Source organism: Lathyrus oleraceus, chromosome 3 (assembly GCF_024323335.1).
Source record: "Lathyrus oleraceus cultivar Zhongwan6 chromosome 3, CAAS_Psat_ZW6_1.0, whole genome shotgun sequence".
Taxonomy (NCBI): Eukaryota; Viridiplantae; Streptophyta; class Magnoliopsida; order Fabales; family Fabaceae; genus Lathyrus; species Lathyrus oleraceus.
Genome location: NC_066581.1, coordinates 202,044,258 through 202,071,189, shown reverse-complemented (window position 1 = coordinate 202,071,189; position 26,932 = coordinate 202,044,258). Strand labels below are relative to the sequence as shown.

General features: G+C 36.3%; 1 protein-coding gene across 2 annotated transcripts; it reads left to right on the top strand.

The window, feature by feature from the left end:
• The first annotated feature begins 1,441 nt into the window (after positions 1-1,441).
• On the top strand, positions 1,442-13,489 carry LOC127126288 (1-acyl-sn-glycerol-3-phosphate acyltransferase 2). Of its 2 annotated transcripts, XM_051055184.1 has the most exons (11): positions 1,442-1,784; positions 2,447-2,569; positions 3,853-3,892; positions 4,000-4,073; positions 4,339-4,398; positions 9,144-9,221; positions 9,308-9,466; positions 12,184-12,309; positions 12,531-12,623; positions 12,834-12,920; positions 13,042-13,489. In XM_051055184.1, the coding sequence occupies exons 1-11, from the start codon at positions 1,704-1,706 to the stop codon at positions 13,282-13,284; spliced, it is 1,164 nt and encodes a 387-aa protein (XP_050911141.1). In that variant the 5' UTR covers positions 1,442-1,703; the 3' UTR covers positions 13,285-13,489. The 2 variants fall into 2 exon arrangements, with proteins under 2 accessions (XP_050911141.1, XP_050911142.1); XM_051055185.1 differs by lacking the exon at positions 4,339-4,398.
• Positions 13,490-26,932: the final 13,443 nt, after the last annotated feature.

Below are 26,932 nucleotides of genomic sequence, written 5' to 3'. Positions count from 1 at the left end.
GAACCTTTGTGTTAAGGTTTTATCACTTTATGAAATTCAATTTGTGAAACCCTAGCCATATTCTCTCTCTGTCTCTCTCTGTCTCTCTCTGTCTCTCTCTCTCTCTCTCACACACACACACGCACACACACACACACACACACACACACACAAAGTCTTCATTCATAGAAATTAACACTTGGATTGAAGACACTCTGTTCGTGTGGACTAAGTAGAGACATTGTTGTTCAACACTCATGATCGTTCTTCTGATTCGACATCAACAATTAAATACCACAAGCGGTAACCAATATATCATTGATCATGCTTATTTATTAGGTATATGAGGTTGTTAGGTAGACCAATCAGAACTTTGTTATTAATAAGGATATTAATTTTATTTTCATTTTCAATAAGTCACTAGGTTGTAGGTTTAGGGTGAGGTGTGGTTTGATTATGATTTAACTCTCTATGATTTGTTTGATTAGAAACCCCAAAATGATATCTTTTTTTCTGGCTCATCTTCCAATATGAATGATGTGGAAGATAAGATCATATTCTTATCGTGTAAATGGTATCTTGGTAGGCATGCAACTCTTGCGTTTTTTGTGCTTGGGTTGAGAACCCTATTTTTCATCGGAGCATATAGAAAAGTGAATGTCTTTTGCCTTATGGGTGTGAGTTCTTGATGGTTCACTTGGAGGTAGCTTTTCTATTGATGAAGGTTTCTTTCGACCAAGATCTAACTAATTCTTCTTTGGGGCGATTACTGTTCTTTTATTTCTTCATTTTAGGTTTTCAATCTTGTGGAGTGGGCATGGTTTTGTTATTTTTGTTTGGGGTGATTACTGTTCTAATTTTAAAACAAACCCTATGTTGGATTGAAACATGAGTTAATTTATTTTGAGGGCAGGAAGACATTAGATTGTAGTGACTCGAGATCCACTAAATTCTATTCCATCCATCTTATAATTTTTTTTTAATTTGTATTTCTTCACTATCCCAAAATAACCATCATTTTATAATATAAATATAACATTTTTCTCATTATTATATTTTTATTTATTAATTTTTACTCTATTTAACTATTCCACAAACTATAATTAATAAAGACATTTTAGTAAATGATACATCCTCCCTTCACTATCATAAATAAATTTGATTTTTATTTTATATTAGTCAATTAATATATATAGACTAGATATATTAATGATTAAATATAAAAAAAAGTCAAATTTATTTAGAATAGTGACTAAAAAATATATTAGTTTTATTATTAAAATTAGTATAAATAATTTTTTTTAAAAAATATATATAAATCAAGAGACTTATTATGAGACGAAGAATAATAACTTTTAAACAAATATATATTTTTTAAAATCAATTAATTTAGAAGAGAGAGAATGTGAGTATATATATTTACATAAATTATTTTGAAAAAAAGGATGAAGAAGTGTAATGTAAAGAAGTTTAGTAGGAGTAGCAGTAATAAATAAATTGGTGGGAAGTAGGGGAAATTAAGTGATTGTGTGTGTGGTTACATTTCAGTGCCATTGTCCTTGGAAAGACGAAGACAAGACTCATCTACTCTCTTAATCACAATATTCAATTCCATTCAACACCCTCTTATAAATCATCATTTACATCGCTTCTTATCAATTCATTCCTCTTTCTCTCTCTTTCTCTATATCCGTTTTTCTCTCTCGGAGAGAAAAAGAGCAGGCATGGCTATTGCAGCTGCTGCTGTTGTGGTTCCATTAGGCCTGCTCTTCTTCGCCTCAGGCCTCATCGTTAATCTCATTCAGGTTTTACTTTTTTTTTTGCCCCTTTCTCTTTGGTTTCATCGACGGAGATTTTTTCGTTAATTTTTTTTTCTATCAACATGCAAATCTTGCTTTTTGTTTCTGTTACTCTTGCATTTCTTCACTTCTCTAACTGTTATTAGCATTATCGAATTCTCTATTTGTTAAAACCCCTAATTCAATTTATTCAAATCTGACATTACCAGGGTTCTCTATTAGGTCTTAAGAATTCACTTACTTGAGCTTATATGAAGATATTAAAATTTGATATAACTATTTATTAGTATAGTGTGACTTGTCTGTAAGCTTTTTTCAGCTTTTTTGGATAAGCTCTACTGGATAGATTATGAAAGTGGTTTATAGCTTATGTTAAAACAGTTTGACTACTGTATAAATTATCTTTGATTTTTTTAGTTGCACTTCTAAAAAGGTTATACTCACGCTCAAATAGGTTAAAACCTAGTGAATTAAGTTCACTTATAAAATGTTAAGTTTTTGGGTGTGGGTGGATATTTTCTGTAGTATTTATATGATAAGCTGTTTATCTAATGATGTAAGTATTTATGCTATAAGTGCTTAATTAATTAGTGTTTCTTTCTTGTGTTTTAAGTTAATGAATTGCTTTCACCAGTTAATTTCACTTTGTTTTCTTCTTCTTGTGTTAGGCAACATTCTATGTCCTTGTAAGGCCGCTGTCAAAGAATTTGTACAGACGGATCAACCGGGTGGTGGCAGAACTGTTGTGGCTGGAACTTATTTGGCTTATTGATTGGTGGGCTGGAGTTAAGGTGCTTAAACGTATTTTAATTTCTCTCCAATCCTTTTTCTTGAATGCTTGTAGTTGGAATACACTTTTGAGTTGATTTGATAGTTTTGTGGACTGAAACTATAGAATATGAAGTGCTACTACAGTTCTATTACGGTGTAACTTGTGACTCGAGAATAAGTCCTTTCAAGGTTAAATGACTAGGCTAGCTTTGGAAACATCACATTTAGTTGGTTTGTTGATTGTAGGCTGTAGCCACTACTTATCCGACACTAGGTTGTCAATGGCGCGCTATAGTGGCACGGCCCGTCACTGCTACACTACTGGTATGTGAAGCACTATTGACGATAGCGGTGATAGAGGCCGCTAAAAGCGCTATCGTAGCAGCGCTATGGCGGTGCAACAGCGGTGCCATTGCGGTTTGATGGCTGCTATTCTCAATTTGGAGCAAAATCGTAAGCCCTAATATTTTGAAATGTAACTTTTGATTTTTTTAAGGGTATGTTGGCCCTTCCCACCCTGTTATTGGTCTAACATTTAACCTCACGTGTTATGCTTCTTTAATTTCACCGTTTTTCCCCCCCTTCTTTTTCTACACGTTCTCCCCTGCGTATTTTACATTCTTCATTGTTTTCATCTATTTCTTCACCGTTCTCCTCTACTTCATTGTTTGCCTCTACTACTGATGCGTTAATGTTTGGGGTTAATATCAATGTGGAGGATGATAATGTTGTGAAGGATTTTTTTTATAAATTGATTTTGATAGGAACTCATTTTGATGGGATATGTGATGTTCTGATTTCTATTTTTAAGTATTTATGTGTGTTGTTGGAATTTATGTTTACCATGTACATTATTTTTTAGTCTTCACAACAGCAGTCATCCTGCTATCCGCCATGCCACTATAGCATTTTAGGGGTTCGGTGCTACGCGCTGCTATCCGAGATTAACAACCTATATCCAACATGTGTCGTACAAGTATCATATGTGTGTCGGAGACAGGGACATGCCTAATCCAAGGAGTGTCCGGGGCTTCATAACTCCATCATGGTTCGATGATTAGTCTAGTTTTGGAAACACTGCATTTAGTTGGTTTGCTGTTCGGAGACTGTACCCTTTAGCCATGACACATGGAACTCCTGGAAATTATATTCTGTTGCTATCTTCCCTCGACAATCATTTAGTGCTTTCATTTGTAACTAGTTATTTGAAAATACAGACTTGTGAACTGTAATTTAGCAGTTTAATTGTTCATTTTGTTCCGTTTGGATTAATCATATATTTCATTTGGAATTCTGGCTCCAGGTCCAAATATACACAGACCGTGAGACTTTTCGTTTGATGGGTAAGTCTTTTGTTCACCGAAGTTCATATTAGTCCAGGAAAATCTGACTTGCTGTTAACAACTTTTTCTTGTATATTAATCATCAGATTCTATTTTGAATTTTTCAGGTAAAGAACATGCACTTGTCATATGCAATCACAGAAGTGATATTGATTGGCTTGTTGGATGGGTTTTAGCTCAGGTGATTGTTTTATTTGGTATGCCCTTTTTTCACATCTTCAATGCAAGAAATTTACACAAATTCACTGTGTATCCTCTAGGAACTTGTATCATTTAAAGTACAAACAATTTGATATTATCATGACAGGACAAAAGGACACCTATTTACTCTTATGTTTGGGCTATTGTATAATAAGTTTTGGTATTCACTGACTTTCTATTTTCTTACTACATTGTTATTTATTTGTGCTTCAACTACTGAGCTGTTTTTCAACATTGTCAAACAGCGTTCAGGTTGCCTTGGCAGTACTGTAGCAGTGATGAAGAAATCATCAAAGTTACTACCGGTATATGCTTCACCGTGGCTTTTACTTTTGAAATGAAAAGATAAAATGATTCTTTTATTCAGTCAACCGGATGAAATAACTTAATATACACTATGCATTTTAGGGATTCTTAGTTGTTAGAAACTAAGAAATAGTAGCACATATTTCTCGATCATATATATCATTCCAATTTCTCAGTTCTAAAATACCAATTGTAAGCTTTTCTAGTAATTGGTTCCATGGTTTTCCCTTTAGATGATTTGAATCTTGTGAAATTTTGGGTGTAACTTACCTGCTTGGAAGCTACACCCTGCTTTTTCCCCTTATTATTATTCAACAGTATTGGAAAAAATAGATAAAAACTGTTATATTTTATTCGTAAACCTTAGGTTGGTTTATATAGTGAGGATACAATTATTACAATTGATTTTCTCCTTAATGGAGAATAAAGAAAAATAAAGATAGTATTAAAGGCAATAATAAAACCGAAAATAATATATTTTCCAACACCCCCCTCAAGTTGGTGCATAAATATCTATCATGCCCAACTTATCTATCAAATACTCAAAAGTAGGTCTTGTCAAACTTTTGGTCAGGATATCCGTAGTTTGTTGACTTGAAGTCATGAAGGGTAGACATATGATTCCCGCATCTAACTTCTCCTTTATGAAGTGTCGATCAATCTCGATATGCTTGGTTCTGTCATGTTGAACTGGATTATGAGCTATGCTAATAGCAACTTTATTATCAGAGTACAATTTCAATGGAAGCTCAATTTTCATCTTAAGTTCTTCTAGGACTCTAAGGATCCATAATCCTTCACAAATACCTTGAGACATAGCTCTAAACTCGGCCTCTGCACTACTCCTTGCTACAACTTCTTGTTTCTTGCTCCTCCATGTCACAAGATTATCCCAAACATAGGTACAATATCCAGAGGTTGATCTTCTATCTGTGACTGAACCTGTCCAATCGACATTGGTGAAGATAGACACATTTCTTTCACTAGTCTTCTTAAAAAATAATCATTTTCCAGGATTTCCCTTCAAATATCTCATTATCCTATACACTGCCTCAAGATGTTCCTCGAAAGGAGAATGCATAAACTGACTCATTACACTAACTGAGAAAGCAATATCAGGTCGGGTGTGGGACAAATAAATCAGTTTCCCAACCAATCTCTGATATCTCCCAGTATCAAGAGAAACATTACCTTCTCCCTAAAGTTTAGCATTAGGATCCATAGGAGTATCTGCAGGACGACCTCCACTCATTCCTGTTTCTTTCAACAAGTCTATAATGTATTTCTGTTGTGCAACCACAATACCATTTTTTGACCGAGCAACCTCCATACCTAGAAAATATCTCATGAATCCCAAGTCTTTGATTTCAAACTCTACTGCCAATTTCTCTTTTACTCTTGCCATTTTCATTGCATCGTCTCTAGTAAGGACAATATCATCAACATAAACAATCAGAACATCAACTTTTCCATCGTGGGAGAATTTTGTGAACAAGGTGTGATCAGCCTGTCCTTGGATGTACCCTTGTTTCTTCATGGACTGAGTGAATTTTTCAAACCAAGTTCTAGGGGACTGCTTTAATCCATACAAAGACTTATTTAATTTACACATTTGATCCAAATTTGTTTTCAAAGCCAGGAGGAATGTCCATATATACTTCTTCTTCTAGATCGCCATTAAGAAATGCATTCTTAACATCTAACTGATGCAAAGGTCAATCCATGTTAGCAGCAAGAGACAAGAATTCTGACAGTGTTCAATTTTGCAACAGGAGGAAATGTCTCTGAGTAATCTATACCATAGGTCTGAGTAAAGCCTTTGGCCACCAAGCGAGCCTTGTACCTTTCAATTGATCCATCTGAATTATACTTCACAGTAAACACCCATTTGCATCCAACTGTCTTCTTGCCATCTGGTAGTGGCTGGAATTTCTAGAGCAACCTGTACACTTTTTGGAATTTCTACACTAGACAATTTTGAAGTGAAGGCAGACATAGATGAAGACAAATTTAAATATGATATAAAATTTGACATGGGATGTTTAGTGCAAGATTTGTCAGGTTTTCTACTGGTAAGATGATCATTTATATTAGGATACAAAATACGACTCTCAGAAACAGAGATAGACTTACCTTTTCTTATGTTAGGAAATTGATCATTCCCCGGTTCAGATTCTTGACAGTGTTGAGATGTGGACTGGTCCTTTCCTTTGGTGCTTTTTCACAAAAACCTTTCCTTTCCAAGTCCTGTTTCCTAATTCAAATTTGTTTTATTGAAATGACTCATTATTTTGTGGCATTTCAATTAAATCATTATTATCATCGTTTTCAGGATTCTCATTGTTTTCTACCAGAGAAAATGTAGGCTCGGATTCACAAGGTTCCTTACTCATAACAGGAGTAGGATCAAATAAAGAATCATGGCCATTTTCTGTTGGTGCAAGTGTAAAAATCTCAAAATTTTGTGATACCGGCAAAGATAAGTTATTTAAAAAACTCATGTCCTCAATTTTAAACGAGACTTCGTTTATCTCCCCCCTTGAAGATGAGTGTCATAAAATAAAGGTTTATTTTCAAAGAATGTACCATCCATAGTGACAAACATTTTCTTATTTTTTGGATCAAAACATTTATATCCTTTTTGGGTTGGGGAGTATCCAACAAAGACACATTTTATAGCACGTGGCTCAAGTTTTCCAACATTTTTATGTTCATGAACAAAGGCTGTGCAACAAAAGATTTTTAAAGTCAAATCAGTTAAAACACGAGTACTAGGAAAACATTCTTTGAAGACATTAATAGGAGTTTGAAAATTGAGAATTTTGGAGGGCATTCTGTTAATTAAATACGCAGCTGTTAAAACAGCTTCGCCCCACAAATGATTTAATACTTTATTTGAAAAAAGTAGAGCTCTAGCAACCTCTAGTAAATGTCTATTTTTCCTTTCGGCCACTCCATTGGTTCTGCACCATTGAAAAAAAGTTCTTTACAACCTGACAAACATCTGATTTCTCCTTTAACAAGTACACCCAACATACTGTTGTATGATTATCTATAAATGTGATAAACCATTTTTTGAGAGAGAGTGTACTTGTACGGTTAGGGCCCCAAAACTCACTGTGAATAATGGAAAAAGGTTTTGATGGTTTATAAGGCTGTATTGAAAACTGGGAATGATGATGCTTTGCAAACTCACATGCTTCACATTTAAACGAAGAAAAGTTTTTATTGTGAAATAATTTAGGAAACAAGTGTTTTAAGTAAAGAAAACTAGGATGACCTAATCTTAAATGCCATACCATAATGTTGTCATCTTTATTATTCAAAACAGAAAAAGATTCAAAGCAGGAACTTATTGTTTTTGAAGGTAGTTGTGATACATATCCAATGTCAAGGTAGTAGAGTCCTCCACTCTCCTTAGCACTGCCAATCATCTTCCTCGAGTTCAAATCCTGAAAGACACAGTGAGATCGGAAAAAAATAGTTTGACAATTTATATCTTGGGCTAATTTACTGACGGATATTAAATTACAAGATAAATTTGGAACATGAAGGACATTTTTAAGAGTTAACGTTGGAGACAACACAACCGACCCTTTACCTGCAATGACTGAAAAAGAGCCATCTGCGATTTTTATTTTTTGATTACCTGCACATGGACTATATGAAGAGAACAAAGTAGATTCACCTGTCATGTGATCGGAGACACCTGAATCTACTATTCAAGTATGACTGAGACTGACACTAAGAAATGCAGAATTACCTTTTGTTGCTGTAGAGCAAGAAAGGGTTGGAGACTCAAGGAGTTTGTATAGTCTGTCTAGTTGCTCCGTAGTGAGTGGAAACTGAGACAGAGGAGGTTGCTGCCCTTGATCAGAATTACTAGCCTGAAATGCACGACCACTTTTCTTCTTCCAGTTAGAAGGTTTACCTTTGAGCTTCCAACAAGTTTCACGTGTATACCATTCGCGTTTGCAGTGATCACACCAAGGAACTTTGTCTGATCTTCTTCCCTCGTCAAGGTTCCTAGTTCGTACGCCGTTTCCGCGGCCACCGCCGTTTCAGCGACCGACGCCCGACCCAGGTTGCGGTTGTTCGCCATGGTTGGATCCAGTGTAGGTCTGTGATGGGGAAGACCACCTGTTGTTGTTATTCGCCATAGAAGACTAAACAGGTATGTGAATCGGGTCGGGTAAGAAAGCGGGTCGAATAAAAATATGTTGAGGAAAACTTTATGGTAATCCCTAACCCAACAAAAATAGGTTGAAGAAAGTTTTACGGTAACCCCTAACCCAGTGCTCTTAACTCAATAACAATAGGTTGAGGAAAGCTTGGTAACCCCTAACCCAGTGCTCTTGATACCATATTGGAAAAAATAGGTAAAAGCTGTTATATTTTATTCGTCAGCCTTATGCTGGTTTATATAGTGAGGGTACAATTATTAGAATTGATTTTCTCCTTAATGGAGAATAAAGAAAAATAAAGATAGTAGGAAAGGCAATAATAAAATCGGAAATAATATATTTTCCAACAAATAGGTATTATTTGGCCCATACTCAGTCATATGTATAACCAGTAGAGCATTAGAAGTTAAAACTATAAAGCAAGATTCTATGTTTGTTGTATTCAGTTATTTTCAGCAATATTGGGATATTTAGTCGTACATATCACCAGTAGCATTGGAAGTCACAACTATAAAGATTTTGTGCTTGTTGTATTAATTTATTTTCAACTATATATGCAGGTAATTGGCTGGTCAATGTGGTTTTCTGAGTATCTTTTCCTGGAGAGAAGTTGGGCCAAGGATGAAAACACATTGAAAGTATGAGTTACTAATAATCTATAGTTTTCTCTCTGCTTGATTAAAATTTGGGATCTCATTGGAATGTTTCATCATCATATTTGCAGTCAGGTATACAGCGGTTGAGAGATTTTCCTCTTCCTTTTTGGTTGGCTCTCTTTGTAGAAGGAACACGTTTTACAAAGGTTAAATTGTTAGCTGCTCAGGAATATGCTACATCCACTGGATTACCTGTTCCTAGAAACGTGTTGATTCCTAGAACTAAGGTGAAGTATAATTTGATATTATTTATTTCTTTGTTTACCTTCTTCCCGCACTTTAACTTTGATAGATTGGAAGCTATGCTGCATGTCTATTCAATATTAGTATCTACTTGCAATACTTAGCAGGATCATTGATGAAATTATGTTACCGCTGTTTGTTCCAATATCATTTTTAGTATCTTTAGCCCTATGTCTCTTATCCTCCATAGGAGGTCTTCCCGCACTTGGAGGTTTTTTCGAAATACTTTATTTATTCCTGCGCGGATAGCAAACAAGCCTATATTTCTTGGTTTCAATAGGAATTCTTACAAGTGTTGTTTCTGTCTACTATTATCTAAAAATATTAGTTGCCATAACCAAGAAATAACTCCTCTCGTGTGAAATTAGAGGGTTTCCTGTAACAATTCCATCGAATTGAGTATGATTAACTAAAGGGTAAAATCAGATTAGTTATCTTGTGGATAACACATCTGTTATTCAATAAATGAAATGTTTTAAGGACTATAAAGATATTGACATAGAGAAATAGGCGTACACAAGTTATTTAAATTGTAAGGACTATAGAATAAAGGGAAATTACTGTAGTTAACATAGATATGAGTTGTTAGCAGATTAGTCAATAGCGGCGCTATCCCGCTATAGCAGAGCGGAACAGAGGCCAACCGCTATGGGAAAAGCCTTAGCGGTGCAGAACACTATAGTGTCCGCTATAGGGTAATTAGCTGGATAGCGGAGCAGAGCGGTTCCCGGCTCGGAGCGAGTTCTAGCCCACTATCCTTTTCCCCTCTAAAAAACTGAAATTACCCCTTAAATTTACAATGTTTTAAAGGTAATTTTTGGTTTTTCAATCAAATATGAGTTGAGACTCAATCTTAACCTTCCCTTCCTTCATAGTAGTTTATGCACTTCAAGAGTCATGTTTGCTTTGATTTATGAATATTTTATGAGTTGAGTTATTTGTTTTACAATAAATATATGTTTATTATTATATGTAATTTGTCCAAAAAATGATCGAATTGAGCGCTCATCCCGCTATACGCTGTACCGCTATCCCACTTTTGGAGTCGGCCGCTCCGCGCCGCTATCCGGGAATGACTACTCTGGTTGTTAGAGTAATTAGTTAATTGGCTTGTTTGTTAGGTGGCTGTTCAGGTGGTTGGTTAGTTTTTTATGTAGCTGTTAATTCTATTAGCAAGTCTTTAAATAGCCTTCATTTGGTGGTAGAGGAGAGTATCTTTGGATATTGTTATTGTGAATAGTGTATTCTCTATGGCAAAGAGGAAATCCTTGAGGAGAGATTCTCTTCTATCCTATCCTATCCTATCCTATTTTTTAATAAGTTTTCTAGTTTTTTGGAATTCAATTTTTGGGTTCGGAACATAAATTCAGTTGAATATGATTTTTTGGTGTACATGTTTAATTTGATCGACTGAATTTTATATGTGCTCCTCTTTTTCTTTTTCAGATTAGTTAATGTGTCTGATCAATTTTATGCACGTCTTGTATAATTGGTTACTGGACGTGTCTTTTTTAGATTTTGATTAAGCAAAATTAGAAGAGCACGTGTGATGATGGACAACATATTGCGGTTTATTGTTCGGGTGCTTTGAAATGTTCATGTCTAGATGGGATCTCATATTTTATGTGTTTGATGGAGAGTTCTGGAATGGAACAATGGGCTTTGATGAGTTGCATTATCATTGTTAGCTTCCAAGTAAAACAATTTTGGACAAGATTGAAGAAAACTGTTTAAAAAGAAAATGAACATAGTGTTACATCTATAGTGTTAACATCTATCTGATGATCTATATGAACTTAACCATCACAACAGTGGGAAAGACTACAGTTAAGGTTTTGTATCCATGTAGATCAGGCATGGTTTGAAGAATATGCTGCCAATCTTAAATTGCAATGTTATATTTGAATGTTAAAAGCTTAAATTGCTACCGCAGAAGAGTCTTATAGCCTATGGTACAAGAATTAGGAAAGCAATTCTACTTTTTTTTGCAGTGAAGTAACGTAATCCATATGGAAAAGTAAGACCAGATGCAAAATTCCGATAAGCCTAATTAACCCAAAAACTAGCTAGAACAACCAAAGTTCATGAAAAAGAAACTTCCGAGTCCTAAATATCCGCAGGAGTAAATCGTTACATTTTGTTTAACATAAGTTTTATTGACATTATGAACCCTAAGTGATTAGTAATAGTAATCGAGTAAGGTCTTTGGAAGATTATGGCCAACCATTTTATCCCAAGTAAACGAGAATGAGATCATGCAATCTTAGTAGTAAGCCTGAATAATTTCATTGGATCATAATTGGTCTAATGCTCTACTTTGTAGTAGTTTCGGATAGATGGTTGCAAGGGCCTTGATACAGGTAACATAAATGTTTGGTTATGATTGGAGCTGTTTGCTTGCACTCATCTTTAAGGACGTCACCCACGAACTTGTGTGTGACAATTGTGTTTTTTGTATTCAAGCCTTTCTTTGCATTTTTCCCTTAAGGTTCAAGGGTGTTGCAGTTTCTAATTTGCATAGCAGTTGCGTAGATTTTCTTCTTACCATTATTTTCTCTCTAATGTTTTGGTATTGTCTGTATTAAACGATATCTTATTGGACTATAATAGGCTGTCTGCTAGCAACTATATTAGGTCCCGATGGTCTTGGCTGTAACTTGCTCCGAAATATTCACTCAGTCATTTTTTTTCTTGCTTCCAGGGCTTTGTTTCGGCTGTAAGCCATATGCGGCCATTTGTTCCTGCCATTTATGACATAACAGTGGCTGTCCCTAAAAGTTCTCCAGCTCCTACAATGCTAAGACTCTTAAATGGGAAACCTTCAGTGGTAAGTCAATTAAAATAAAGTTTTAGTAATACATTCATTTTTCATACTTTCTCAATTCTCTCTGCCAATATTTTAGTATGTAGAGATGCATCATATTTAGAAATGACCACATTTAAAGACTTCTTCAATAGGATTTCCAATCTTCCTTTCGCGCCTTAGATATTTTTATTTACACAATTTATTGTTAATTGAAAAACTCTATCTCAATTTTACCACCATAGGTGCAAGTTCATATCAAGCGACATTTGATGAAAGAATTGCCAGAAACAGATGAAGCTGTTGCTCAGTGGTGTAAAGATATATTTGTGGCCAAGGTAAGTACTGTATGTTCTATATTTGTTTTTTCATCTCTCAATAGTTAATTCTGGTATACTTCAGTTTTTGCTAAGAACTTGATCCGTAGTAGATTTTGAATAATTGTTCACCATATCCATATGCGGGCTGTAGACTTCACTCTACATTCTTATGCTTTGATTTTCTCGATAATATCACTCATTTTCTTTCTTTCTTTTAATGGGCATCAGGATGCATTGTTAGACAAACATATAGCCGATGATACTTTCAGTGATCTAGAGCTACAGGATACTCGGCGACCAATAAAACCTCTTGCAGTTAGATCCTTTCACAATTTGTCTAACTTTTCAGATTTTTTATTTATTAGTTATTCTTTTGATATGTACCCCTTTTATTATTTTTTTTCCTAATGAACCATTAACTTTACGTGGGGAGCAGGTAGCTCTATCTTGGGCTTTTGTGGTTGTCGCAGGCTCTGTGAAGTTCCTACAATGGTCTTCATTGTTATCATCACGGAAGGGTGTTGCATTTTCAACCTTGGGTTTGGCAGTTGTTACTGGTCTCATGCACATCTTGATTTTATTCACACAGGCAGAGCGTTCTAACCCGGCCAAGGTAGCCCCTGCAAAGCCAAAGAACAAGGAAGAACAACCTGAGGCTACAAGTGACAAACAACAGTAGTTTACAAATGTGTTTGTTCAAACCCAAAACTAGAAACGTGTTTGTTCACCACCATGCCGTAATACTAATTATTTCAACTTAAAAATCTACCATGGTAATGTATTTGTGTATGCCTAGTTTTCAACATAATTAGGATAATAACTTTGAAAACTATCTTTATATTAGGTTACTAAACGGATATTTATTACTATCATTTATTGGATTATTTCCTGAGTTGTTTGTGGTACTTTTTGATATTCCTATATAGTAATTTCCAAAGAAGTTAAGTTTTGACAACATATATGATATTACCCTCGAAGATAAGGAATTAAAAAAAGTAAAGGGTTAAATATACGACACTCTCCTACATTGTAAGCGAGATTTGGTTTGCACCCTTATATAAGAATATTTTTTGATTTTTCCTTTATAATATGAAGATTCCCTTTATATAGATCCTGAGAGCACTACTTTAACCCATATCGTATTTAATTCAGCGTGGCATGCAAATTAGAAATTGAAGTTGATTATTTGTTCCCCCTTAATCCAATGTAGTCGTGAGTGTATTACTTCAATCCTTATTTCCTATCTAGGGTTAATCTTCTTCATTGTTATCAATTTGATGAACATTCATCTTCTTCAACCCTAATTCCCTTTCGAAGGTTCGTAGATGATCTTGATCCATCGGCAATTCTAAGTGGACTAAGCTTGCCCAGATGTGGGTGTAATGAACCAATGAAGATGTGAGTATCAAACACCATAGATAATCCTAATAGAAATTTTTGAAAATGTCGCCATTCAATGGTAAGTTTTTGTTCATGATATTCTTCGCTTTTCGCTTAACATTTTCTCTTACAATTGTTCTGAACCTAATTGCAAAGTGGGGTAAACTGTGGATTTTTCATGTGGGACGATGGAGTTGATCAGGTTCAAACAACTCAAAAGATTTCCACAATTTGCTGCAACTGTGAAATGACAATGACTTATATTTGAGGGAATATGCGAGCTTGGCAAGGAAGTTGAGACTGAATTTGACAGGCAAATTGGTGCAAAATTGAGTTCAAAGAAGTTTGAAAAGACTAAGAAAAAACTTGAAATGGAGAAGAATAAAAGCTATTGGTAGATGATTTCACTTGTGTTGTCTTGGATTTTGTTCTCTATTATTGTTAAATTAATGTAATTTATTGTGTATCAGCAATGTTACTGTGATGTATAAGTGTATCAATTGGTATTCTATATAATGAAAAAGTTGTTATATACAATTATGATTTGTTTTAAAGTTCTGTTATCACATAACAAAATGCATAACTGAGTAATACTTATGGAATATAAAGTGTATAAGTCAAAACAAAGTGACACTTAAAGTGCATAGATAGTAAGTAGCACTTAAAGTACATAAGTAATTACAATGACACTTAAAGTGCATCAGATTTAAGAAAGACACTTAAAGTGAATTATAACATACATAACTATTATACGTCATTACACACATATAACAAAATGACACATAACTTAAAGTGCATCATTACAAACATAACTTAAACATTAACTCTAAAGTACATAATACAGATGGCAAGTGCATCACCTGTCATTTCTTTTTCTTCTAAGATTTCAAGGACTTGGTACACATCCATAGTTTTGAATTAGGTTCATAAATACTTTTCCATGTGTACTTGTTCCTTCATCATAGTCAGTCAAAGTGATTGGATGGTTAAAAGTTGAACCCTGACCTATAATTGGTTTTTGAAAGCATTTCAACTTCAATCTTTCACTCACCATTTTCTCATCATCATAATAAGTTTTTCTTCTTCTTTTGTTTTTCCTTAGCTTGTCTTGCCTCAATCTGACTTGTGTCAACCACACACGATTCAACTTGACTTGCACCAATATAGACTGCATTATTCTCAGATACAACATTGTTCACAACTTAACTTGCATCAACATGGTCTTGCACATTAACATTTGAATGAACATCAACATTAGCATGCATATTAACATTTGCATGCACATCAACATTTGTCTGCACATTAACATTCTTCTGCTTTGGCTCAACTCCAGTCGAGGATGCCTTTGGTTTCCTCTAATCAAGAAAATCATCAAAATTATGTTACAATCAAATCAACACAAAGCAGAGAAATAATAAAGTGCACACAAACATAATTCTATTACCTTTCTTTTCAAAGCATTTGGGTCTTGTGTAAGGCTCTTGCATGAGAAAACATTATGCCCAAAATTTCCATCTTGGTGCACTTATAAGCTACACCAGGTATTCTTCTCTTAGCACCATCCTCACCACATTCCCTTATCCTAACCTTCCTTGATCTTCCTAGTCCATTTTTATACACAAGAGGTTGCAGGTCATCAGTTTGGACTTCTGGCCACATGTCTTGCCCATTTATAGGGCTCACAAAATATCTATAACAGAATGCATACTTCTCTCTTGTATAACATTCATTAACAAAATCATTAGGGTTTTGTTTTCTATAACTCAATGCAACAAGAACACGCTCACAAGGAATTCCAACCAATTCCCAGAAATTATAACTACAAGATCTTTTGGCAGTGTCAACAACGAATTATTGTGTATTGAAAGAATGTGTAACCTGGAATTGTTCAGCAATAGACTAAATTGGAAGCCATTAACCACTATTGAACACCTCATTATCTAACCTATCCCCAAGTATTGATATTGTAAGAGAATTGCCATCCAAGGCGCAGCGGAATTTAAAAATTTCTCCATTTAGTGATCCTTACGAATGGGCATGATCAGTGATAGAATCGTTACCTCTTGTGGCGATTCAAACCTTTGGTGCAGATCTCTGATAATGATCAAAACCTTTGATACAGATCCACGGGGCGATCACGAACGTTGAACGATGACAACGTCTCTACTCAGTCCACACGAACGGATTCCTTCAATCGCAGTGCTAGCTGTTATGAATGAAGGCTTTGAGTGAGAGAAAGAGGGAAACAAAATTCCAAGTCTCTACTTGAATTTCTGTCTGAGTGGATTGGAGTGGAGTGAAAATGCTTCTACCCAAGGGGTTCTATTTATAGAACCACTTGTGTGGGCTTCAAGCCAAAAAGCCCACTTAAGTGTATTTTGCCCATATCTCATAATATGCCAAAATCACTTAAGTATTTGGTACCTTACCATATTTCGTTTCCACTTAAGTGCACCGTACCTTACGATGTTCCTTAATTATTCTATCTCTCATCAATCTGTCCTTTGTGTGTGACCCTATAGGTTTTCGCGACGTTGACAATTATATTAAATCACGCATTTAACATAATAAACAGTGAGCGGTATCTAGCAACACATCACTGCTACCCAAGTCACGAAAATGTCATGTGATCTGACAAAACCTCCTGTGATAATAATTATGTGTATAATTACCCCTTTGCCCTTATGTCTATATTGAACACAAGGTATAGACCGTGTCACCCTTGTCCAGTTCAATATTAGGCCCATAGACATTTTGAAGGTGAGAAAAACAAGAAAGGGGGGGTTTGAATTGTTTGAAAAATAAGCGCTTTTGCAAAAATGAAATCACACAATGATTTTATACTGGTTCGCTTATAACACAAAGCTACTCCAGTCCACCCGGCCAAGGTGATTTCGCCTTCAACAAGGACTTAATCCACTAATCTTGAAAGATTACAAACAACCCCTAAGAGAGAAGAAAGTCTCTTAGTCCTCTCAAGTCTACAGACTACAAAGAGTCACTTGAGGAAATCAAATAAAAATTAGATACAAGATGTGTAATCTAGAGTGCTTCTAAGAAAGCAAATATTACAAACTTAAGAACAAATTTTTCACTTGATAAGCAAAAGCTTAGTGAAAATCTTTGAAGAACAAGGATGTTTTTCTTGAGCGTGATATAATTTCAGTATAGTTTTGGCTAGTGATTTTTTTTTTTTTTGAATGAGATTTCTTCTCTATTTATAGGAGTTGAAGTAGAGTTGAAGTAGAGTTGAATCTGTTGGGTATAAAGATGTAGTTACGCCATTCCATAAATAGCTTCTGCAGGAGACTTTTTCTTTTAGAAGTGACTACTTACCACAAGTAGTATCTTCTCTCTTGGAAGAGGAGATTAACGTCTCTTTCTAATTGAGGAAATCCATTTGCAGAACTTTAACTTGGCTTAAACGTTACTTCATCATGATTAACAATTCTGATTAGAGTCTTCGTGTATCTGGGAATCTGGCTTCTGATGTTATCTCTTGAAAGTTCAGATGGCGCTGAATAACTTCAGAGTTTACAGAAGGCATTCGATCAGAGTTGGAGCTTCTAGACTTTACTTCATGTTCAGATGCTTCTGATACTTTGTAGTTTTGTTCAGAGTCAGAGCTTCTTGAAACGAGATTCCACTTTAGGTGCTTCTGATACTTGATAATTTGTATCTGATCTTGTTGTGCATCTGATGACATCATCAGATTTATTTCTTCTTTCTTTAGAACCCTGCACACTTAGAAACTTTTCGTTAGGGTGCCATTTTTGGTTTCATCCTTTGTTATCATCAAAATCATGGAGTCTGTTGTAGAACAATTTTTGTTCTTACAATCTCCCCCTTTTTGATGATGACAAAACAAATAAAATTATCAGATGAAACATGAAAAAAAATTAGATCAGATAGACAAAAGCTCCCCCTGAGTTAGCGCTAGGGAGTTCAGAAGTTCTTACCAGAGCTTTCCAAGCAATGAGATCTGAAAACATTCTGCAATTTCTTAATTTTAATGTTAGAGTTATTTAATCAAAGCTATTTATATCAGAGCTATTTCTACAATTGTTGCAGAATGCTTAAGGTTTTAGACATAATTTTCATCAGAGCTATTTAATAATTTCTCCCCCTTTTTGGCATAATCAAAAAGGCATAAAAAAATAAAAAGAATAATAAAGAGAAAAAATACTTCATTAAAAAGCACAAAGGCAAACAACAGTCAAAAACATCAGATTCAAAGAAGAATATCAGAGCTAAAAAAGACAGAAGCAAAAACACTAGGCAAGCAAACAAAATAAATCCTAAGTGCCTAAGGGTTTGGAGGTTGAGGAAGTCTCTGAAGCAACATGGCAAACATGTTCTGGATGTTTTCATTCAAAGCATCTTGCTTGTCCATCCTGGCACGAAGCTCATTCTGATCTTTCTTGATCTCTTGCTGATCTTGCTTTATCTCTTTCAGAGTGTTAAGAATCAGAGGGATCGCAGAGGAAGACTCCCCCTGAATCAGAGCCTGCTGAGCTTCAGCTTCAGCAGCAGCTTGGGCTTCTGCATCTGCCTGAGCCTTGGCTTCAGCTTCCCGAATCCTTAGAAGTTCTGCTTCCTTTGCCAGTCGTTCTTCTTCCAACCTCTTTGCTTCTTCTTCAGCTTCCCTAGCCAATCTTTCCTCCTCTAATCTTCTGGCCTCAGCTTCTCTAGCCAGTCTCTCTTGGAGTCTTTCCTCAGAGTCTCTGATGTAGCCATTTTTGACTTGTTCAGAGATACTCTTCAGCCTATAAGACTCAGAGGTCATCCAACTAATGACTCTGTTCCAGTGTGTCCTAACAGATTTAGGATCATCACTAACTTCAGAGTTTTTAGCCAGAGACTTGATCTTCTGGACTGAAGCTTCTGCAACCTGTATAATGGCCTCCTCAAGGGTAGGTATGGTAAGTTCAGGTTCAGGTGAATGAGGTGGAGAGTTTTGAGGGCTGAGATTTAGAGAGTGAGGTTCAGTTTCTGATTCTGGTTGAGGTTCAGATTCTGCTTGAAATTCAGAATCTGGTTCTGGTTGAAGACTGGGGGATGAAGCATAGAGTGGGTTTAGGTCTAATGGGTCAGAGTCTGGTCCAGGTACAGCGGGAATAATTGGTGGGGTGATATAAGGATCAGATGGTCGAATTACAGATGGTTGGGTTTCAGAGGGTGTGGTGGTTGTTTGTTGTGGTGGAAGTGAAGTTTGATTTTCAGAGGAGATGGTGGTTATTTGTTGTGGAAGAGAAGTTCGGAGGGTGGAGGTTACTTCAGATTGTTTTGTGGGTTGTGGAGCGAAATTTTTAGCATAGATTTCAGCTATTGTTGGGGAGTTTGGGTCAGAGTGTTCTGTGGATGATGATGAAGAAACACTAAAGTATGGGGGTGTTTCTGGTCCAGAGGATGAGGAAGAGGAAGTGCTGTGGTGATATAGTTGATTGGGGTCAGAGGTTGTTGTGAAATTACGAGCAACTTTTAGAACAGGTGGAGGTTGAGAGGTTCTGATGGTTGAAGGAGGGGTTTCAGAGGTTGTAAATAAGGGAGGTGTTGGGAGAGGAGTAGAAGAGGCCATCATAGGTATTACAGAAGTAACAGGAGGAATGGACTTACCAGAAGAAGAAGAGACTTTCAGAGGAGCTGGAGCTTTGGTTCCAGAAGATTCTCCAAGTCTGGGTTTCTTTGCCTTCCTTGCTTCCTCAGCTATCTTCTTCTCAGAAAGGCCTCTTTTGTATCTGACCAAATCCTCTTCTGAATCCAAAAGGTCTTCAATTCTGAAATCAGAAATATCAATACCTTCATCCAGCAGACGCTGAAGGTAGATAGCAATGGCATCTCTGGGTTCATTCTTGAAGAACCTTTCAAGGCCATGAGGCATCTTCCTCTGATCCTTCAGAGCTTCCCAGGTCACATCCATAGTAGGCTTGACTCTGATCTCTTTGATGATTCCCATGCTCTTCAGGTTTTTGGCATTCAGAGGCTTTCCAGTTTCTATAGCCAGATCATCCATCAGCTTGGCCTTTTCCAGCTGGTCAACCAATCCATGCTCAATGAAGACATCAGAAAGAAGTCTTCCCAGAGGGATGTAAGATCTTGGCTTCAAGCTGTTTCTGGAGTCTTTGACAGAATCCCTTAGATATTTGAAAAGAAGAACAGGGAGATTGATCTTGATACCTTTCAGAATGCAGTATAAGATGAGTTTCTGATCAGCATTAATATAATCAGAGGAGTTGGAGGCTGGGCGATGGTGAATTGTTCCCAAATTATTTTCAACCAAACTCGGAGGTTCTGATGAAGCTCCTTGTTCTTAGAAGGGTTTCCCTCAGCGTTTGATTTGAAGATTGTAGGGTTAATGACTTCTGTGATGCGCTTTGACCTTGGAGGAATGTTGTAAATCCTCTTTCCTCCAGTAGTCTCCATGTTCAGCAAGGAAGCAATTGATGCTTCAGTGATGACAATCTTCACTCCCAGAACAAAAGAAACAATGAACTGGTCATCTGCATCAGCATGTCTCCAAAATTCTTTGACAAGAAGAGGGTAAATGGGACCATAAAGCCTGTTGAAGTAGTTCTCCCAACCTTGCTTGTGAAGATCTTCAGTAAGATCAACACCGTTTCTTCTCAAATTCTCAAAATCTACCAGCGATTCACACAGTACATCCAAATTCTCAAAGGAGGTTGCAAGATGAATGTGGCGTTCACGATCCAAAATGTGAGGTTCTTGATAAACAGGGGTTGTGGTAACGCCTGTAACAGTGGGTGTTTGAGTGTTTGAGGTTTGGGGATTAGAACTGGCTTCCATTTGTTGGGAGAAGTTAAAAACTTCTTGCTCTTGAGGATTCATGAAGAAAATTGATGAAGAAGATGAAGAACTGAAGGAGTTGCAGAGAAAACTTCGAGAGAGGGTTTAGGGTTTAAGAGTGAGTGAAGAGTGATAAGTGTGTGAAATGTGAGAAAAGTGTTTATATACCTAAGTAAAAAACGCATGCAAAACGACACACATACCAGCGTTAGACACAAAACTCAAAATGGCACGCTTGGGGGGAAAATGATTACAGCTCATAAATGAATGTCTAATCCCACAGTTTGCACACTGCTCGAGGAAAACTCAAACGTCTGCCTTTTGAATTTCTTGACAGCTGTCTAGAAGTTCTAAAGTTTGACGCTTCAGAGTTCCACGCGTTGATGTATCTGATCTTCAGGAATACCAAGAGATTGGTTCTGAAGATTTCTAACTCAGATATCTTCTTAACAATGTAGAAGCATCAGAGTCAGAGGCAGAATCATATTTGTTTTTATCAGAATCTTATTTTATATTTTTCAGAGCCATACTTCATTCAGGACAATTTTTAATGTTCAGATTTTCTAAGATGAAAAGAAATCTATCTTCAGCTAGAGGCTTAGTAAAGATATCTGCCCATTGATGTTCTGTATCAATGAACTTCAGCGTTACTATTCCTTTCTGAACATAGTCTCTAATAAAATGATGTTTAATTTCTATGTGTTTGGCTCTGGAATGTAAAATAGGATTCTTACTCAAACAAATAGCAGCAGTATTATCACAAAGGATAGGAATGTTACTCTCAAAGATTTGAAGATCTTCTAGCTGATGTTTCATCCAGAGCATCTGAGTTGTGCACAGTGATGCTGAGATATATTCTGCTTCTGCAGTTGATAGAGCGATAGTTGACTGTCTTTTACTAGCCCAGGAGATTAGATTGTTTCCCAGAAGCTGGCAATTTCCAGATGTGCTTTTTCGTTCTATTCTATCTCCTGCATAATCTGCATCACAATAACCAGAAAGCCTATACTCTGATGTTTTCTCATACATCAGGCCCAGGTTAGGAGTTCCTTTCAGATACTTAAGAATTCTCTTAACAGCTGTTAAATGAGATTCTCTAGGATCTGATTGGAATCTGGCACAAAGACAGACGCTAAAGAGAATATCAGGACGAGTAGCAGTCAGATAGAGAAGAGAGCCTATCATACCTCGATAGAGCTTCTGACAAACCTTGTTGCTTACCTCTTCCTTTTCCAGAATGCAAGTTGGGTGCATAGGAGTCTTTGCAGAGTTGCATTCAGTCATGTCAAACTTTTTCAGAACATTTTTAATGTACTTGCTTTGATGAATGTACGTGACTTCTGGAGTTTGATTGATTTGAATTCCCAGAAAGAACTTTAGTTCTTGCATTAGACTCATTTCAAATTCTGCCTGCATTAACTTAGAAAATTCTTGGCAAACAGAGATATTAGCAGAACCAAAAATAATGTCATCAACATAAATTTGGCATATCATGAGATCATTTTCATGATTTTTACAGAAGAGTGTAGAATCAACTTTCCCTCTGATAAAATTTTGTTCCAGAAGAAAATTGCTCAGACGTTCATACCAAGCTCTGGGAGCTTGTTTAAGTCCATATAAAGATTTTTTAAGTTTGAAAACATGTTCTGGAAATTTTGAATTTTCAAAACCTGGAGGTTGATTTACATACACTTCTTCTGAAATATAACCATTTAGAAATGCACTCTTGACATCCATTTGATATAATTTGATAGAATGATTAATAGCAAAAGATACAAGAAGACGAATAGATTCTAACCTCGCGACTGGAGCAAAGGTTTCATTATAATCAATACCTTCTTGTTGACTATAACCTTGAGCTACCAGTCGGGCTTTGTTTCTGACAACTTCTCCTTTCTCGTTCAGTTTGTTTCTGAAAACCCATCTGGTTCCAATGACATGAGTGCCTCTGGGTTTAGGAACGAGATCCCAGACATCATTCTTGGAGAATTGATCTAACTCTTCTTGCATAGCTGCCACCCAATCGTTATCTTGAAGAGCTTCATCACAGGACGTAGGCTCAATTAGAGACACTAGTCCCAGAGGAATATCTTCAGAAGTTCTGAAGGTGGATCTGGTTCTAACAGGTTCATCTTTGTTTCCCAGAATCAAATCTTCAGATATGTTAATACGACTTTTAACTTTCCTTGGAATGTCTGGAGATTTGATTTCTTCAGAGTCTGGAGTGACAGTTGCTTCTGGAGTTTTCTCAGATTCTACCAGAGTGATCTCTAAATCTGCAAACTTTTCAACTAGCTTTGACTTTTCAGGGTCAAGCTTATCATCAAATCTAACATGAATTGATTCCTCCACAATTTTGGTTTCTGTGTTGTATACTCTATAGCCTTTAGAGCGTTCTGAGTATCCTAACATAATACCTTTCTGTGCTTTGGAATCAAACTTGTTTAGATGTTCTTTAGTATTTAATATAAAGCAAATGCATCCAAAAGGATGAAAATAAGAAATGTTGGGTTTTCTTCCCTTACACAGTTCGTAGGGAGTCTTTTCCAGAATAGGTCTAATAGAGATTCTATTCTGAATGTAACACGCTGTATTTACAGCTTCTGCCCAAAAGTGCTTTGCTACATTTGTTTCATTGATCATGGTTCTGGCCATTTCTTGGAGTGTCCTATTCTTCCTCTCTACAACTCCATTTTGTTGTGGAGTTCTAGGGCAGGAGAAATCATGGGATATTCCATTAGAATCAAATAATTCTTCAAAATCTTTATTTTCAAATTCTCCACCATGATCACTTCTGACTCTAACAATTTTAGAGTCAAATTCTTTTTGCACTTTAGAACAGAAACTGGTGAATACAGAGTGAGACTCACTCTTGTGCTTTAGGAATTTTACCCATGTCCAGCGGCTGTAATCATCAACGATTACTAGTCCATACTTCTTTCCATTGACTGATGCTGTTTTCACAGGACCAAATAAGTCAATGTGAAGAAGCTCCAGAGGCTTGGAGGTAGAAACAACATTTTTCTTTTTAAAAGATGTTTTTGAAAACTTTCCTTTCTGGCAAGCTTCACACAGAGCATCTGAAGAAAACTTCAGTTTAGGTAAGCCTCTGACTAACTCAAGTTTAGTTAGCTGAGAAAGTTTTCTCATGCTAATGTGGCCTAAGCGTCTATGCCATACCCATTGCTCTTCGTGAACTGACATTAAACATTTAACATTTTGATCTTTTAAATCAGAAAGATTTATTTTATAAATGTTGTTTTTCCTCTTGCCTGTGAAAAGGACAGAGCCATCGTTCTGACTAATGGCTTTACACGTTTTTTGATTAAAGATTACATCATAACCGTTATCACTTAATTGACTTATGAATAACAAGTTATGCATTAATCCTTCTACATAAAGAACATCAGATATAGAGGGAAGAGTACCATTACCAATAGTTCCGGAGCCTCTGATCCTTCCTTTCTGATCTCCTCCGAAGCCTACAAATCCAGCGTCTTTAAGTTCCAGGCTTTGGAACATAGACTTTCTTCCCGTCATATGTCGCGAGCATCCAGAGTCCAGGTACCATGATTGGTGTCTGAACTTTGCTGCATAGGATATCTGCAACATAGATGATCTTATCTTTCGGTACCTAGAATCTCTTGGGTCCTTTCAGATTAGTTTTCCCAGAGTTTCTTACAACCTTGGGTCTTCTAGCATTTTTAAATTTGTGTTCTTGTGTGTGTGTGTAGTGGTATGAAAAAGGCGATTTAATTTGGTTACTGGTAGAGGTTTTATTTTCCTCAGAATCATACCCAATTCCCCTTTTATTATTCTGACCTACTCCATAAATCATGGATGCCATAATACTCCTATTTATCCCATTCTTCAGAAATTGTTGAAAGGCTTTTTCATATTTATAAATAATTTCATTTGAAGTTTGTGGTGCTTGAGACAACGTTTTTTCTAATTCTAAGCTTTTGGTTTTAGCTCCATCTTTTTCTAACGTTAAAGATCTGATAGTATCATCTTGTGCTAGAATTGTTGTCTCAAGTCTACTACATACTTCAGATTTTGCTTTAAGAAGGCCTTTAATGTCTTTAACTTTTTGTTTTAGTTTCTGAAGAGAGGTAAGAGTTTCTGATAAACATGATTCTAAGTCAGATCTAGAAAGTTCAGAAAATACCTCTTCAGATTCTTCATCTGAGCTGCTGGATGTGGTAGCCATAAGAGCTACGTTGGCCTGTTCATCAGAGTCAGATTCTGATGATTCGGATTCACTATCGTCCCAGGTGGCCATTAATCCCTTCTTTGTTCTGAAGGCATTTTTCTTGAAGCTTTCTTTCTTAAAGTTATCTTTCTTCAGCTTGGGGCATTCATTTCTATAATGACCTGTTTCTTTACATTCAAAACAGGTAATATCTTTATTAGGTTTACCTTTTGAAGTTGACTCTGATCGATCCCCTCTGGGTCTTGATCTTCTGAAGTTGTTGTTGTTCCTTCTTTTCCAGAGTTGCTTAACTCTTCTGGTTAGTAAGGACAGTTCTTCTTCATCATCAGAGTCTTCAGGTTCAGAGTCGTCAGTATCTGCAGTTTCTGCCTGGAGAGCTTTGGTTCTGTCTGACTTCCGTCTTTCAGGTCTGGACTTCAGCGCCACTGACTTGTTCCTTTTCTGAGGCTCATCCTCCTCTAGTTCTATCTCATGGCTTCTGAGAGAACTAACAAGTTCTTCAAGGCTGATACTGTTCAGATCCTTTGATAACTTCAGAGCAGTAACCATAGGTCTCCATTTCTTTGGCAGACTTCTGACAATCTTCTTAACATGATCTGCAGTCGTGTATCCCTTGTCTAGCACTTTAAGACCTGCAATAAGAGTTTGGAATCTGGAAAACATAGCTTCTATAGCTTCGTCATCTTCCATCTTGAAGGCTTCATATTTCTGGATCAACGCCAGAGCCTTCGTCTCCTTGACTTGGGAGTTTCCTTCATGGGTCATCCTCAGAGAGTCAAGTATATCTTTAGCCGTCTCTCTGTTGGTGATCTTTTCGTATTCGTTGTATGATATAGCATTTAGAAGTATTGTTCTGGCCTTGTGGTGATTCTTGAAAACACGTTTCTGATCTTCTGACATTTTGCTTCTGGGAACTTCGGCTCCATTTAAGGTTGGAGGTTTGTATCCATCTGTGACAATGTCCCAGAGGTCAGCATCATAACCCAGAAAGAAACATTCGATTCTATCTTTCCAGTAATCAAACTTTTCTCCATCAAAAACAGGAGGCTTGGCATTGTAAGAATCTTTCTCATTTGAGTGGGCCATTTGTTTTTCTCGCACTGGATCTCTCTACACGGTTAAGTGTTTGATTTGAAAATCAATAACAGAGCCGGAGCTCTGATACCAATTGAAGGTGAGAAAAACAAGAAAGGGGGGGGTTTGAATTGTTTGAAAAATAAGCGCTTTTGCAAAAATGAAATCACACAATGATTTTATACTGGTTCGCTTATAACACAAAGCTACTCCAGTCCACCCGGCCAAGGTGATTTCGCCTTCAACAAGGACTTAATCCACTAATCTTGAAAGATTACAAACAACCCCTAAGAGAGAAGAAAATCTCTTAGTCCTCTCAAGTCTACAGACTACAAAGAGTCACTTGAGGAAATCAAATAAAAATTAGATACAAGATGTGTAATCTAGAGTGCTTCTAAGAAAGCAAATATTACAAACTTAAGAACAAATTTTTCACTTGATAAGCAAAAGCTTAGTGAAAATCTTTGAAGAACAAGGATGTTTTTCTTGAGCGTGATATAATTTCAGTATAGTTTTGGCTAGTGATTTTTTTTTTTTTGAATGAGATTTCTTCTCTATTTATAGGAGTTGAAGTAGAGTTGAAGTAGAGTTGAATCTGTTGGGTATAAAGATGTAGTTACGCCATTCCATAAATAGCTTCTGCAGGAGACTTTTTCTTTTAGAAGTGACTACTTACCACAAGTAGTATCTTCTCTCTTGGAAGAGGAGATTAACGTCTCTTTCTAATTGAGGAAATCCATTTGCAGAACTTTAACTTGGCTTAAACGTTACTTCATCATGATTAACAATTCTGATTAGAGTCTTCGTGTATCCGGGAATCTGGCTTCTGATGTTATCTCTTGAAAGTTCAGATGGC

Bases quoted from the DNA above. Each gene is read 5' to 3' on its own strand.
- LOC127126288 (XM_051055184.1), top strand. From the start codon at position 1,704: ATGGCTATTGCAGCTGCTGCTGTTGTGGTTCCATTAGGCCTGCTCTTC. The intron at 4,399-9,143 runs GTATATGCTTCA...CTATATATGCAG, and splicing joins AATCATCAAAGTTACTACCG to GTAATTGGCTGGTCAATGTG. The intron at 12,921-13,041 runs GTTAGATCCTTT...CGTGGGGAGCAG, and splicing joins GACCAATAAAACCTCTTGCA to GTAGCTCTATCTTGGGCTTT.